Source organism: Kogia breviceps, chromosome 9, assembly GCF_026419965.1.
Source record: "Kogia breviceps isolate mKogBre1 chromosome 9, mKogBre1 haplotype 1, whole genome shotgun sequence".
In the NCBI taxonomy this organism is placed as follows: Eukaryota; Metazoa; Chordata; class Mammalia; order Artiodactyla; family Physeteridae; genus Kogia; species Kogia breviceps.
Window position 1 is genome coordinate 80,546,943 of NC_081318.1, and position 16,739 is coordinate 80,563,681.

The window sequence follows — 16,739 nt, forward strand, 5'->3', positions numbered from 1 at the left end:
TTGGCATTTGAAAGCACAACTTACTTCGGAAGAGCAAAAGATCACTTCTGTTTGCATGAATAACATTCAAGCTGGTTCCATCTGAGGATACATACTCTGGGTTTCCATTTCACCCACACTACCGCAGCAGCACATAAAAGCGGTCAGTCTAATCATGCCAGGAAGCAGCACAGACACAGCATAGCAGGAGTCCTCCCCATTCAAAGAACTCAGTCTGATAATCTGCCTCCACCAGCTAATGGCAACCAAGACCAAAGCCAGCTAGCCCTCAGGAAGGTGACGTCTGATGGACCAGTCAAGCCAGAAGGAGGTGAGCAGAAAGGCGCTAGTCAAAGCACACAGCAAGAACATCCCCCAAATTTAAAGCTCTCATCTTTTAAGTGGTAGAGATTGTCTGATGAAGTATGTTTATCCACTTTTTAATGTGCTTTTGTGGGCATGGCATTTCAGGACTTCATCATCACTGTGTAAGTCCCAAGATCAGTTCCATAATATATTGACTATAGTGATTTGTATTTTTCTATGCACTGGGCATCTTTTGACTTTTGTTGGGAAATAGATTAACAGTATTCATATTGCAGAATGGAACGCATGCTACTAACCTAATCTGTTCAAGCATGACTATAAATTTGTTGCACTGTGATAAAAGTTTAAACTGCTCACAATTCGAGTTAGCATACCAGTTGGAATGTAGATCAGTTTTTGTTGAATATTATTTCAAGTGTAACTTTTTTTAAAAAATTCAGTAGATTTTGGAAATTCTTAGAGGAAAGTAAAGGAAAACATTGTTAATGCACTCATTCACCTTTACATGGTGAAAGTTCTTTCTTGATCCTACGAACACATTTTTTCCACTCATGTTTCCGTAGTTGTCAAGTGTATCAGATGTGTTGGGCATGTGAATATCCAAGTGCCTGTGTAATAAATAAAGTATCTTTATTTCATTCATAAACCACTGGGTTCTGAGCCATTGTTATATGATGCAGCTTAAAATGAGTGTGTCAGTTTTTGCTTTCTCATTTGATTCCTTGCAATAGAGAATTTAAAGTTACTGTTTCGTTGCTAGTGCGAGCTATAATGATAGAATATTGAGTTGTAGGACAAAGTTTCATGTCGGAAACAGATAGGTGGGGAATTATTACCAAATAAAAGTACCAGAGTTTACATAAACATGTAAATAAATAATGGGTTTGGGCTACTCTAGGCAATGCTTCCTCTCTTCCTCTCTTGCACGTCTGATCTACTTCACAATCTTCTCAGCTTTCTGGATAGAGGAAGACAAATCCAATGAGTCTTGCTACAGACAGGCACCTAGACTTGATTCCATGGCTTTGTTAGGAAGGAAAGCAAGTTAATATCTGTCCCTAACTTGACACCAACAATTTGTGGAATTTTCTCCAAGAAAGAATGCCACTCACTGCCAGTGACAGGGATCAAACCAGGATGATTATAAAATTATCTTCATTGTAATTCAAATTTAAATTTAGTTTTAATTCAAAAACATGTATCAAAGAAAGGATTAAAAAAAAAAACGATAGCAGTGTTTGCCCCCTGAAGTCCCTTCCAGCCCTAAAACACTTGAATCTATGATTCTGTCCTTTCCACAGAACTAAAATTAAGACTTGTACTTTCCTATTGCATTTCTCTGTATTCTCAGAATCTTTTAAAATATAATATGCTTTTGTCCCAACTAATCAGATATTTAGGAGCAATGGAGGATGTATGTGGCGGTACAAAGGGCAAACCTTTGGTGTTCCTTGAATTAGCAGGCAGTTAAGGAAACAGCTTAAATATTAAAATAATTGTGAATATGCATTTACTCAGCCCAGTTTATAGACTATCACCAAAGAAATTTCCGTTTTCTAGTTATCCTTACTAGTACTATCCAAGAGTACTTAAAATTCCACCTGTCACCTTTTTTTCCATCAAATAAGTTCAGTTGATTTCTTACTTCATTTTCTTACTGCAAATATTTCATAATTGTAAATGTCACAGTAGTCAAATGCTTCTCTTATTTTGCTCTATTTTTAATTATCATGATTTAAGTATTCCTGTGATACTCTGTCCTAGTTTTCCTAGGTGTGGGTCTTAAAATTTGCAGCAAAATGCATTTAACTCCCTTTCTTTGAATAATGCTCTAATGGATATTCTCATACATTTAGAATAGTTCTTCACTTTGTGCGAAGTGTTTCATCACCCGTTTTCTCATTTTGTCACACCTAGTGGATGAGGGATTCGTTGCAGATATTTTCATTTCTGTTTTCTGAGTGAGCCATCAGAGAGTCGGGGTGTGCGTGTGGCAGCATGACTGATGAAGAACACATACCTGGAAATTGTCAGAATCGGCAATCTAACCCTTGTTTGTGACTGCACCTAATAAGCCTTTGCTTTTTAAATACATTGGCTCCTTTGAAATCAAACTCTCCTGATTTCACTAAAAACAACTGTCATTTACTTATTTACTATTTACACTCCAATCCTTACAAATGATTAGAGATTGCTAGAAATTATGGCGGAGTACAATTTAGACTTGGTCTACCTACTTGATCCTCTTTTCTGAAGGCTGATAATTAAGCCGACACAAACCAGGGAAGTAAAACCCTCCCACTGCACAAGCCGAGTGCAGCAATAAGCAGGCTCTGTAGAGGAGGCTGTGTGTACATCTGCAGTCATTTCTATCAAGGGTGACAAAATTGTCCCTAAAGAGCTTTTCATATATATTTTTTTTTTGGGGGGGCGAGCTTTTCAGCAGATTTCTGCTTGAAGTAGGAGAAAATATGGGACAGGTAAGAATTATGGAGTAAGAAAGGAGGAACTTTTTCTCTCCCTCCAGGGTTTAGTTGCATGCTAGGAAACCTGAAGGACAGGATTTAGACAGATTGTGCCAGATCATCCTGATACCTAAACAACTCTCCATTTGTATTTAGAAATCCCTGGAAATGTTTTTTTCCAAGCCAGTTGGTTTGGTGGAATATAGGCCTGGCTGTTTCAGAAGGTAACACCAACCAGGGAAAAGAGTTTCAAAATAGGTTGTTTTTTAAAACCATACCCAAACTAAAACAAATTGAAGCATTTTTAAAACCTTGAAAATTAGTTGCTATGGAATATATTATATTTTATATATGTATGTATATATATATATATATATATATATATATATATATATAAAGGGCATTTTTTAATTCCTGAGCTGTTTTTGTGTGATGCTGAGATTTTAAGGATGCTTTAAGTTTAGAAACACTCATACAGGATGGATAGAAGTATCCCTCCACCCTGGGCAATAAGATGAGAGCTTGGAGAGGTTAGTAGGAAGATGAATCATTGACTGAGTTGTGTGAGGAACTATGACCGAAGGTCCCTTGTTGTGGCCGAATTATAGGAGAAGGTCCTGAAGCTACTTCCACAGACCGCTGCTGGAAACTCCACTTTCCGTAAGGCTCCTTTGCGGCACCTGACAAAAAAGAGTTTCCTATCCATATTGCCATGGTGAACTATGACTAAGCCATCTCTCTGTGAGAGCTGCTGTCTTGGGCAAGTCAAGTGGTATGGGTGGCTGGTTGGGAAACAGGGCGGGTGCTGGGAGTGGAGAGAAGTGTTGTTTACAAAGGCAGTAGCTGATCAGTGGTCCATTCTCTTCTGACCGGAAGCAGATGGTCACTCTTGATCAGAAGGAATTTGACGTTCTCTGTCTCTGGAAAGGAGAGGGTTCAAAAGGGAAAGAAATCAGAATGAGATCATTTGGAGGTAAAGTCTTCTGGAATGTATGTGAGAGGTTAATAAAAACAGACAACATTCCTCATTTCAATGTGTTTGTGCTAAGAAAAGAAAGGCAGCAGAGAAAAGCATTAAAAAGGAAATTTTGGATAGTTTAAAAGAAAAAGAAAACAAACTGTAATGATGTGAACACAGCAAATAGCCAGCAAAAATCTGAGAGAATCAAACTGGATTTCAGCTTTCAAAGTTTTCTGCCTATTTCTCTGGTGGCAAGGGTTGTATTTCTTTGTTGTCTGTGAAAATCAAACTGTTCTTCTAAAGTTTTGGGTTTTTAAGAGTTTCCATATTTTCTTAGAAAGATTGGTTATGCATTTTCAGATCTTTCTATAGTCATTTAACGTTCATTGCCGGAAATACCTGTGCTGCACCTGCAGAGGCACAGACAGTAAATATATAGCTCTGAACATATGACTCTCTTGTTTATGCACCTTCCTTCTTAAAGGTGAATTCACTGACGTATCATCAATGGATACTTTTGTTCTTTTCTAGTTGTAGCCATGAGTGTGTCAAGCCATCCACGTAAGGAATTACTGGTTCATACTGAGGACTTCTATGTTCACTTCATCTGACATGAATAGCAAGAACAACTGGCCTATCTAAGTATCAAACTTGGCTTCAGTATTGCTGTGCCTTTGTCACATGATCTAACTATGAGTCTGTATGATTGAGCGGGACTATTAATACATGATCCGAGAAGAGAAAGGCCTAATTTTTAACATGTCAAAGTCCCTTAAATGCTATTTATGACATGTCTTTAACAAAGTTAAACTTATTTTTTGATTGCAAATTATTTTCTTAGGTTTAAACAAATTTATTTTTAAAAAGTTAATTGACCAAATTACCAGCAGAGAGCAGGACCCAGAGCCAATGAGACAGGCAAGTAAATGCTGATGGAGGAAAGAAATGAGAAGCATGGCGCATAAGAAGGCTGATGGGAACACAGTGCGGGACCATGGACAGAGGGTACAATCTGAGCTTGGGGCCGGGAACATTATCACCTGGGTAGGAAGGATCCTGGAACTGGGTGAAGTGCCACCTGGGGAGAGGCAGAAGAATGCCAAAAGCTAATAGGTAGCTGCTTAACATTGCCTAATTCCAGATATCTATCCATGAGTTACTTGATTTTTTTCCCACTTTTCATCCAAATGTACTACATTATGTAAAATCATGATATTTCACCTGTTCTCTGTTGTGCAAGATAATCTTTGGGAGGGAGGGGGACATATGGGGATGGGATAGGATGAAAGGAATCTTTATGTATAATGAGTCAGACTGTGAAAAATAGCCTTTTTTATTTTATTACTTTTTTGAGTCTGTAAATATATATTTTAATCATTGAGGTGACAAAAAAAAACTTTCGGATTTCAAATGAAAACATTTCAGCAATAATTTGATTGGGGTATTACGGTTTTCAGAAGTATAATATAGATAGAACCATAGCTTTATACCTCAATGTGTTTTAAAATACTGAAAGATAAAATTAATTAAATGATCATTTGAACAGAAACTAATCAAAACATTAATATGACAAATCAAACAAGAACAGATAAGTTTTTAAGAAGAAAACACTTGATGAAAATCAGAAGATAGGAATTCCCTAGTGGTCTAGTGGTTATGACTCCACACTCTCACTGCCAAGGGCCCGGGTTCAGTCCCTGGTTGGGAAACTAAGATCCCACAAGCCTCAAATTGCGGCCAAAGAAAAAAAGAAAAAAAAAAAAAGAGAAAAAGTCAGGAGGTAGGTCCCTATTTCTAAACATAAGAAAGACAATGGAATAAAATTTCTCTTCTACTTTACTTGTTCTTAAAACAACACATAAGCAAAATCTGCTTTTCCTCATTAAGACATTTGAAACTAAAAACCACATTATTTTAAGTTCTATAGGTCACATTTTTTTTTTTACAGAAATCTTATAGCTTTCATTTTTATTTTAAAAAAATTTTGGAAGTATAGTTGATTTACAATGTTGTGTTAGTTTCTGGCATACAGCAAAGTGATTCAGTTATACATACAGGTCACATTATATTTTTATCTGACTCTTTAGGTAAAATGAGGTCAGAATCTAGAGAGAGAGAAAATGTAATTTTTATACTACACAATTCAAATTTCTTTCTATATGGATATATATATACTTTCTATATATACTTTTAGTTTGCTGTAAAGCATTCTCATTGCTACTGACACTTTTAAAGTAAATAACTACTTTGGCTCCATCCAACTATTAATGTACAAGAAAATTGAAGAGACAATGTAGAGAAAAGCCTTTTGGGGAAGAATTTGCATTGTTTTATGCCTGCCAAATTTCATTATTTACTCTGGATTTCTGTGTAATATAGTTTTTTGTGGGGTTTTTTAGGCAAAAATAGAACAGACAAGCAAATTTTTATGATACATATATAATATTTAACTCAGACCTTATAATTCTAGAGTTGTGAAGTTCTGGGTGAAACAAATTCTGAAGAATCTTAGAGAAATTAAAAGGGTGATGATAATAATAATAAATCTTTTCAAGTAAGGTGTTAGAACTTGATTTTTTTAGTGCAGAAAATAAAAGACACCATAGAATGATTGTCATGTATAAACTGGTTTAAGATGATTGTCAAAAAAAGCTGCTGCTAATTGTTTCTTTTTTTTTTTTTCATTTTCACAGTTCATACTTCATTTTCATCACTGTAGATGTAGACCAGTGATTCTCAAAGTGTGTCCATTGATCCCTAGGTGTCCCAGAGACCTTTTCAGGACTCTACAAGGTTCAAAAATTCTTAAGACTCTTAAGATGTTATTTGCCTTTTTTACTCTCATTCCTTCCTTAGTGTGCAGTGGACTTTTCCTACATTTCCATGAGATGTCATGACATCATTGCTTTGATGGCTAATGGAATATGTATTTGTCAACTGCTTATGTTAAATTTTTCTTAATTTTGAATATGATAAATATTGATAGATATAATTCACATAAAGCGAAGTTCTTTAAGAAATTCAACAATATTTAAGACTGGAAAAGGGGTCTTGAGATCAAAATATTTAAGAGCCACTGATCTATAGCTGGGTACAATCATAATTTTTCCAATAGTCAATGATGTTGCATAATTAGAAATTTCTTACAAGATATAATTATCATATTTGCCTCTAAATTTTCTATGCCTTTTATATCTTATATTGCATTTTGGAACCCCTACTTATTTAATGTTAATTTATAATTTAAGATTGACAAATGATTTTTCATTTTATATTCTTATTTTAAATAATTTATTGGGCATGATTTAGATTAAGTTATGATTATATGCCCATAATCGTTATTTACATTTGCAGTTTGACTGGTAAGTTGTCTGTCAACTTTAATCAAGTTGTTCCTAGCCTAAGGTAGAATGGAAGGGAGTATTATAAATGTAGAATACATTTTATTTGTGTCATTTTGATGATAAAATTTATTGGAAAAACATTTATAAATTATTTGTTTCTTTAATCTTCTATTGTATTATCTATATTAGTGATCCTATACTTTGCAAGTTCATTGTCGGCATAAATAACAATAGAAACACTGAAGATCATCACTTTGATTCAAATTTGAGGAAATGTTAAATTTCTTACCTCTTAATCCTTGATCCTTAATTTCAAACATATAATTTATTGTGTTTTTAAATAATTAAAGCTAAAAAGGGAATTCTGAAAATATATATTTATCATTTACAGAAAATATTATCTGAATTACCCATATTAGTTGCTCCTCATTTATTCACATTCATACACACATTTTTTTAAATGAATAGTATGTTTCAGAAACTCTTCAAAGTGTTAGTGATTCTACAGTGGACACAATAGACAAAAATCACTGTACCCATAAATCTCCCATCCTAGTAATATTTATCGAATAACCAATTAAAGATATGTGGGAAAAAATTTGAAGAATGACAAAAGCATGAGTATTGTCTGTCTTCAACTGAAATTGAAGTAGAACATTGCAATTAGTCATTGACTTAAGTTTATATTCACAGACACCATCATGTTTAGAAATATCTGAAAATAGAATTATTTTGTTATTTGTTCTGGTCTGTTTCTCTCTCATAATCTTTACAGTTCACTGGGATATAACCAAGTATAGGAGGAGAGAAAGTGTTTGAAAATGATCTATTTGGAGAAGGTAGGAATATTAATGAAATTAATTAGAGATGTTGGATTCCATGGGACTGGACATGTGTTTACCAAATAATTGTCCAAATTCCTCTTTACTTTATGGCCATTGACTACATTTGAATGATATGAAAAAATAATACTCGGTGTTTGTTGTAGTATTAGCCATGTAAATCAGTATGCTATTATTAATTTGTATTTGTTTACACTGGAAATGTCTCCTTTGGGCAGGATTTTTATATAAATCAAATTATTTGGATTCCGTTTAAAGATAACATCCTTGTTATCTTAGTATTCATGATCTAGGTGATCAGTTTCAGGATTATGGAAGAACATTTTTCAAAACTATTTTTATAATGTAATTTCACTCAAACAGGACCACTTGTTTTGCAAGCAAACTGTGAGAGAGACTATTTCAGTTTCAAGGAGAATGAAATAAATATTGAAAAATTGAGTTGCCTTTGAAAAATTGATGTAGATCTTGAAGATTTTTTTCTTTCAAATATAATTCTCCTTACTCTTAATCTTTTAAAGGTAAAGATCTTTATTGTGTTATTTAATGGTAAAGATCTTAATTGTGTTAGCATTTTTTTAGCACAAAACCAAAACTTGGTCCTTGATAAACTCTTTGTTCATTCTATTTATTTGGACATAGCTAGAATTATAAACTAAACTTATTAAAGATAAAATGAATTTACTTTCTTTATGATGTCTTAATCAAACTTGTATCCATTATTTACTCTGAAATTTTGGTCCCCACTTAAACTGTATTTATTTTAAGTGTCTTCTTCCAAAATAAGTTCTGAACCAAAAACACCTTTAGAAAAGAAGATACACTTAAAAGGCAATATTATAGCATAAATGCAAGAACTATAGTACACTGAGCCATCACATATTTATGTAAGAAAAAAAATCCTCTCTACCGTGTTATTAAGCTAACTTTACTCTCATTTCAAATACACGTTGTATTGAATGCTATTACTTTTGTTCCCTAAAGTGATCATTGATCCTATTATCCATAAAGCTAGGGAGTGAATGGGAGACACCTGCAAAATGGTGATGCATTACATCAAAAAAGATTGAACTGATTATTAAAATGTCTTGAAAAAGTCAGTTGTAAGGCCAATGTGGATGGAGAGGGAAGAGTGTGAACATGATTTAAAGCTTTACCACCTTTCCCAGGACATAGAAAATAGAGGCATCACATCTTCCTCTCCCTCTCTGAAAGAAGCTACTATGTGAATATTATGGAATATCTTGAGGAACATATTTTGATTTTTATAAGTTTGTTATAACTTTCTGATATATATAATTATTTTTTCTGAGTGACCAAGCCCAGTGTTAGTGTTAATTTCATCCTCAGCGACCCTGGGAGAGAGGTAATATAATCACCAATAATTTTTCATTTAAAAAATATTTCACTGACATCCTTCCTTTCACTCACCCCACCCAAGGGTTTACAAATGACTGATATATTGTAGAAATCAGAGTTGTCTATTTTAAATACTTTTATTTGTGAAAACTTGTAATTTAGAGGTATGTGAACATTCCTACAAATAGTAGTATTGAAGCCACCTATGCCATTTTTCTAGTGTCTTCTTTTAAATTTTCCTAAATTGGATAATGAATATACTGAAGTAAATTCCGAAAAAAAATACATTAAATTTCTAAAGTCCTTGTAAGATGCAACACCCCTTCTTAATACCCCTGGATGATAGTAGAAAACCTAAAAATGTTATTTTGTACGAACATGATTTAAAGCTTTACCACCAAAACACTGGTAACAGTGGAAGCTAAAAATTGACACTTTTCAGGGCTACATCCAAATCCAATCAACAAATGAGATAAAACTGTAAAATCTCTTTAGTGAATATAACAACTAAAACAACAGCAATAATAAAAGGTAGATAGATAAATAGAAGGAGTGAAAGGTAAAGGAGATAAAGTAGAAAAGGTCACTAAAGTTAATACCAGCTAAATTAAAGTTAAACCAGCTAAAGAACCAAAAAAAAGAAAAGCATGCTATAAGTATATAATTTCTAAAATAGCCAGATAGTTATTTCAGTTCCATCATTATACTATTGGAATAAACAAAAGAATTATTGATTGATTTCTCTTAATTTCAAGCAGTTGATCCTAAAATCCTATACATTGTATCTATGAAGATAATACTAATACTGCATCAACCAAGTAATTTGGGAAATTACAGGTTACCTACATAATAAATTACTCCTGAAATATTTGGAAATACCTTTGAGCTAGACCAAAGATATATAACCAATGGAAGTGAGGCTTCATACATTCCAAGCACTGAATTCTAAGGTAGGCAACCTCTCTTAATTTGAGACAATTCAATATGATAGAAAAGTGAATGAGCGCTTTTTAGTTTTGATTTGTGACCTGGAACAAGTCACTTAAACTTTCCAGGGCTTAGTTTTTTCTATAAGCAAGATGATGGTTCTGGAACAGGTTATCTTTAGAGTCCTTACCAGCTTTTAATTTCCATGATTCCACAATTATAAAATCATCTACAATTCTGATCCGACACTTTGCGCATGGTGCTGCCATCGTGTGGTAGACACAGTGATAGTTCTGCATTTTTTTAAGTGTATGTATAGTAGAGGGGGAAAATCAACAGAGCAAAGTAATTGAAGACAGATGTGCAGTCAAAGAGACACTACCAAGTTTAATTAAGGTTAGCCACAGAGGAGTAATAAAACAAATGTTTTCTAACCACCTAGCAGCCGCAGAAAATGAAGAGGTCAAAGAATAATTTAAAACAGATTGAATTGCCTCACAGAAAATAAAATTTGTTTACCCGAAATGCCCCCTCAATAGCTGAGTCACTAAATTATTCAACACGCTAGTATTTATTCTTCTCGCGTATAGGGACCCTCTCGGTAGGAGTGGACTTCTTCCATCACATATTTATATGATACATTCTTTTTTCTAGTTGGTACTTAATAGTACAAATAAAAATTTAAAAAGAAAGTAGGCCCCCCCAAATGTAACTCTTTAAGAAAATGGCTCTAAAATGTTTTTCATTATTAAATAAATCTCAGTTCTAATGTAAAATAAGTATTTTCATATGTAATACACAGGTGCATAATACATGATTTCTGAAATTCTGATTTCAAGATTTGGAAAAATAAAGCAATAGAATATTATTAAATTGTTAATTTTGAAATAAAATTATGGAAAGTTTTAATGTTTTAAAATAATATTTTCTACAAGAACATAGAAAGAGAGACATTACACTGAAATATAAACCTGAGCTCACCACCTGTCTGTATACCAAGAGGTGCAATCTGCCTAAGTACTAGTGTCTGTATTAGCACCATCTAGTGCCTCCCATGGAATGTTACCATACAAATTATTTTGTCACTTCAATTTAGAAATATATATATAATATTCATAGTCTGTTATGAATTTTTTTAATTCACAAGTCTATGCTCTCCCATGTTTCATGTATTATCATTAAATATTTCTTTCAGTCAAACCAGTTTTGAGGGAATTGGGATAACAGAACATCTGGTTGAGTGATCACATTTTTATATACATTATGACAGATTAAAGTTGAATCTCTGATTTTAAAAGCTACCAAAAAGCACTAGGTTACCCAAAATTTCATTGACAAAGAAAGTGGGTTTAAAAAAAACCTATATTGTGATATCTTTGATGAGATTTTTTTGATTTGTATCAACAGAACTGGATTAAAAATGAAAAATCTACTAAATCACTCAGATGTTTTAAGTTGTTTGGTTAAAGGAAAGAATTATTAATATGTTATCATTGTTATAATTTTACTATCAATTTATTAAATATTGCTTAAGCATAGTCCCAGGATTAAGCTTTTAAGAATGCCACCATGGAGCAAACATAGGTAGGTTCTGTTTCCAATAGCCACATGAATGTAACAACTACAATTAAAGATAGAAAGTGACAATTGCCATAAAAGACAAAAGTTATGTGCTATGAGAGTCTAGGTATAGAAGTTCACATCTGATTGTAAAGATGAGGAAAATGTATGAAGCAGGTTCTGTCTGAGCTGAGCCTTTCCAGATGAGTATAATTTAGATATGAGAAAGTGACAGGGTCAGAGGAGGGTATAACAAAACTGGAAAGAAGAGGCTTGGCTAGAGCTCAGGAGAAAAAAAGCCAAACCATAGGGATTCAGAGTGAGTGGTCTGAATGGGCTTCAATGAAGTGTATACAAAGGAAAATTATGGGAGGTACATATGGAAAGAAGCAGACGATAAAGGACTTCGAGAGGCAAACTAAAGAATTTGACTGAAATCGTGAGATGTCTTGAAATTGCATACGATCTGGCCTCCAATATTAAATCCTAAAAGCACTTTATTCATTAAGAAGTTTGCAGTAATACAGATTTGGTTCAGTTTAATTGAGTTGATGGTTTCTTATGTGGGAGCTGATTCAATTAAAAGAAATTAGCAAATAGACATGTTTCAAGTAACTGGAAAGAACTTTTAAAATATTTGGACTCTTAGCATCAGCTTATCAAAACCTCAGCATTTCTGTATTTTTTATCTCATTTTATGCTATGTATATATAGCCCTGTACAGGGAAGATCCACTCTGCATTTTAGTTTAAGTCATTTTCAGAAACTAACTAAATGTCAGGCTATCTATCTCTACACTTACATACCAGGTTAAGTATAAAAAACTTCAGTCATGCACCAGATGTTTTGAGATAATGCCAAATATGTAGACTCATTTGAATTATTCACCTACCCACCCAAAATTTCTTCAGATTCAACATTACATGTAATTTTGTTTTGCAAAGATGTTAAGGTAGACTTAGACTTATTCTGAAATATGTATATGTTCCCTATATTTAGTTTTCTTTCTTGTAATATTTCTTATAAACTATTACTTGTTTGCATTTAAAATATTTACAACACTTGCACAGGTTTTCCAAATGAAATTTCTATTCACCCAGGCAGTATGACAAAACTGGCTTTCCTTAAATTTATTTCTATCCTTGTTCCTTTTCTATTATTATATTATTTTACATTCTGTTCACATTTCTCAAATTTCCCAGAAGAGGAATAGAACTAGAAGTTGCATCAGGTAAAATCAAAGTTTGCAAAAGAAAAGATTGGATATTTTGATATGTAAACAAGAAGACATCATTTCTATAATGTGGATATTATGATATATTGTGAGATTGCTCTGGGATTAAAAAAAAGTTGTAAATTTGTAAAGATAAATTGATTTTAAAATTAATGTCTATTAATTAAGGTTTGTCTTTGAAAATGTTATATTGAGATTTTCCAGTTGATGAAATTAAATTTTTATATTCAATATCATACTAAAAATTATTAACAGTCTAGTAGGTTGTATTATATAATGACAATCAAAAGGTATGAGAGCTTTTCCTTGTTTACAATCAGTTGACTTATCTGACTCATTATGTCATTGGTTATACAGTTTAATATTCTTTATAATGTTCATAATTTTATATCAGTCATATTACCTTTACATTTTTTAACTTATCCTTTTAAAAGGTCTTTAACACTAAATACGTCAGCTGGGTTTCTTCTACATAAGTTAAAGAAAATATTAAACAAACATTATGACTATTATTCTTTTTCTGGAAATCTAGTCCTATGAGTTACTCTTAATTCACTGGTGACTGAGTATTTAACAGGATTCAGACCCTTTTCTAACTAGCTATTCCAAATTTATAGATACCTGATATATAACTGACTAATTATCAAACATTTCTTCCTTCTCTATTCTGGGAAGGGAATCCTACTATCACTGGAATAGATAGTATGAAAATTTCTGGTGGCTTTAAAGAAACTGCTAGTTCAGAAATAGAAGGGAAGAAGTAAGGAAAAGCTAAAGCCTTTGCAAGACTTCATCCTGGCTAATCTCATGGAGAGTTTCCTGCCCTCAGATGATTTCCCTCACAGTATCTATGCTTTTCACTTTATTTAGGTATATTGGTTAAAATTCCACTGGATTGTCATTGTGTTTTTATACATTTCCTTAAGAAAAATGTTGATAATTTAGAATCATTAAATGATCATCAACCCTTTACCCAGTTGTGTGGATCTATCCAACTGCTTGAGAAATTCCTGAATGAACAGGAGGAGAGTATTTATGGAGGAGAGAGACTCTTAAGTACTTTTGCAGCCTAGAATACATCTAAAATTAGAAGAGAATCAAGGTGAATTCATCGTCCAGCACTAGGTGTGCTGTTCAGTGGGGAACAGCCATTGACAATAAAGCCCTGAAGAAGAGCTTGGGGGTACAGCAAATTAAATCATAAGACAAAGAAGATTGAGTTACTGAGTTCCTGTTTTATCTCACTCCTCATAATCACAGTCTTATGAGGGGGGCTTTACTGACCCCATTATTTTCAAATGAGGAAACTGAGACCACCTAGAGTTAACTTCAGCAGGAGTTGGGGTTCAAAACCAGATCCATGTGATCAGAGCTCATGCTCTTAAACTCTGACCATGTGGCAGAAGACAAATGACAATTTCAAAAATTTGCCTAGAGAATCTCCACCCCCACAAAAAAAGAAGAAACACTTGCCTTCTTATTTTTTTTTAGTTATTTCTGAGATATACATTTTAAAGTAATAACTAGAATTATGATTTATAACATTATACCAGAACATGTAAGATTTTTAGAAATTTCATGTAATGTCTGAAACATTTATATTAACATATTTCCATACAAATAACCCAAAGAAAGTTTAGTATTAGTTGTTTTTTTGTTTGTTTGTTTTTTTATACTGCAGGTTTATTAGTCATCAGTTTTATACACATCACTGTATACATGTCAATCCCAATTGCCTACACTTGTCTTCTTTTCATTCCTTTTGCATCAGAATTTTCTCCCAAATCTCTAATCTAGAACTCTGCTAACAATATTACCATTCTCTTACTGCATAATTTATAACACAAATTCATAACTCTTCTAAGGGAATATGGATTCTTATATACAAAAGAATCAAACTCATGGGTTATTTAAAACAAGTCCCAGTCATAAACTAGGACATGCCTAATGGGAAACAAATATCTTCAAATTTAAAAACCTGCTGGAAGGAGTTGGTAGAGCTACATACAAACAAGTCCAGGATTTTCAGTCGTTTCCTGAAATTATCTATTCTATTTTGCATCTTCACTTCTCAGGAGAAAAACAAATTACTGGTTATTAATATGGGAAATAATTAAGCAATTTTCACATATTCTGTCATTTCTATCTACCCAAGTCTTCCTAAATTCCTTACTCCATGAAATAGCCACAATTCTTATTTGTTTGCCATATCGTTATTGCAATACTCTATAAAGAAGTCACAAGTAATAATAATACTATTTAACTCAGTCTAAAAATCTGATGGTTGATTCCTAGAAATTAACTTTTTTTTTCTTTTATATCCAACAAAAACAATCAAGGGCTTTAGTGTTGCCACTGAGAGTTACTGGTTACAGAAAAGAAAATGAAAGGCAGGTTAAGAGATGTGGAGTTCTTGCTAGAGCTGTTTCTTTACACACGTAAATGAAGAAAACATATAAGTATGCATTCGGAGATCAATGGGAGGTTCATTGATTGACTGTGGTGTTGACTCTTCCCACACCATGCAGCCAAGCCCACCAATCACCGGCCTGCAGAAAGCTCCGTGTCCACTGGCTCCTCGGGCAGCAGCTTTGGCAGTGGGTATAGCGTGGACAGTGAAGGAAGCAGCAGCACTGCAGGGGACACTAATCTATTTCCTATTCCAAGGACGTAAGTGGTGTTTGTTTGTTTTTTTTTTTTTTTTGGCCCCCACTGGAAAGTTAACAGCCTCATGAGTAAGCTTTTCTTAACATTGAAAAGGAAATAACTAGATAATTATCCAAGTCTGAGTTAGTGTCCCTGAAGCACTTCAACTGTTTATGCCTATGTAAAAAATAGACTGTTCAGGAAAGATTGGATTAACTTAGTGAATTCTAAACATGAATGCTGGTCACCACCAGGACTACTTAATCAGTGCATTCTGTATTTAATAGAAAGACTGCTAAAATAATAACTTATCTATGCCTGAATCAAGTTCAGCAGCAGTAATACATGGATGCTTTAATTACATAATGCATAGATTAATTGATTTTCAGTCAGTAGATACTTAAACATATTTAAAGAACTCATATATCACAATTGAAATAGCACATTGGGCCACTCATGTAGACTTTTCAACTAGAAATTCCTCTACCATTAAAATGGAAGATTTTGAAGTGGATCCATATTTTCTAGAACAAATAACAAGCAGTACATAGGTCCCCAAATAGATAATCTTGGAATAAAGTTAATTTATAATACGTTAAGCCTCGAGAAAAGCATATTGCAAATAAAATGCAAAACTAAAGCTGACTGTATTTTAAATGTGTTAGAATAGGTTTAGTCATATCGGTGGCAAAATCTAGCAGCATCCAAGATAAATACGTTATCTTTATTCCAATATCAAAATCTAAACTTCCTGACTTTCTCCAGTAACTAGTTTTCTAAGTTTTCAAAAACACCATTGGGCCATGCAGCTCCAGGATCTAGCCCAGGGTGAGTCCAGCCTGCTGCCTGGTTTTGTAAGGTCTGTGAAGAACTAAAAATGGCTTTTGCATTTTTAAATGTTTCCCAAAAACCCAGAAGAATAGCATGTTGTGACACATGATAATTACATGAATTTGAAATTTCAGTGTCCATGTATTAACTTTTATTGGAACACGGCCACACCAGTTTGCTTATGTATTGCCTAATGTTGTCTGTGCTCTAGGGGCAGACTTGTATAATTACAACAGGGACCATTCAGATCATTCACTGTCTGGC

At 33.4% G+C, this 16,739-nt stretch overlaps 1 protein-coding gene across 4 annotated transcripts in view; it reads left to right on the forward strand.

The window, feature by feature from the left end:
* Positions 1-16,739, forward strand: part of PCLO (piccolo presynaptic cytomatrix protein) — a 378,181-nt gene that overhangs the window by 310,028 nt on the left and 51,414 nt on the right. For 2 of the 4 annotated variants that reach the window (XM_067042711.1, XM_067042713.1), the window contains exons 21-22: positions 236-310; positions 15,527-15,668. In XM_067042711.1, the coding sequence (XP_066898812.1) occupies positions 236-310; positions 15,527-15,668 (217 nt within the window). Of the gene's footprint in view, positions 1-235; positions 953-15,526; positions 15,669-16,739 lie in introns of those variants that run through there. The other 2 variants (XM_059074371.2, XM_067042714.1) reach the window with 2 other exon arrangements.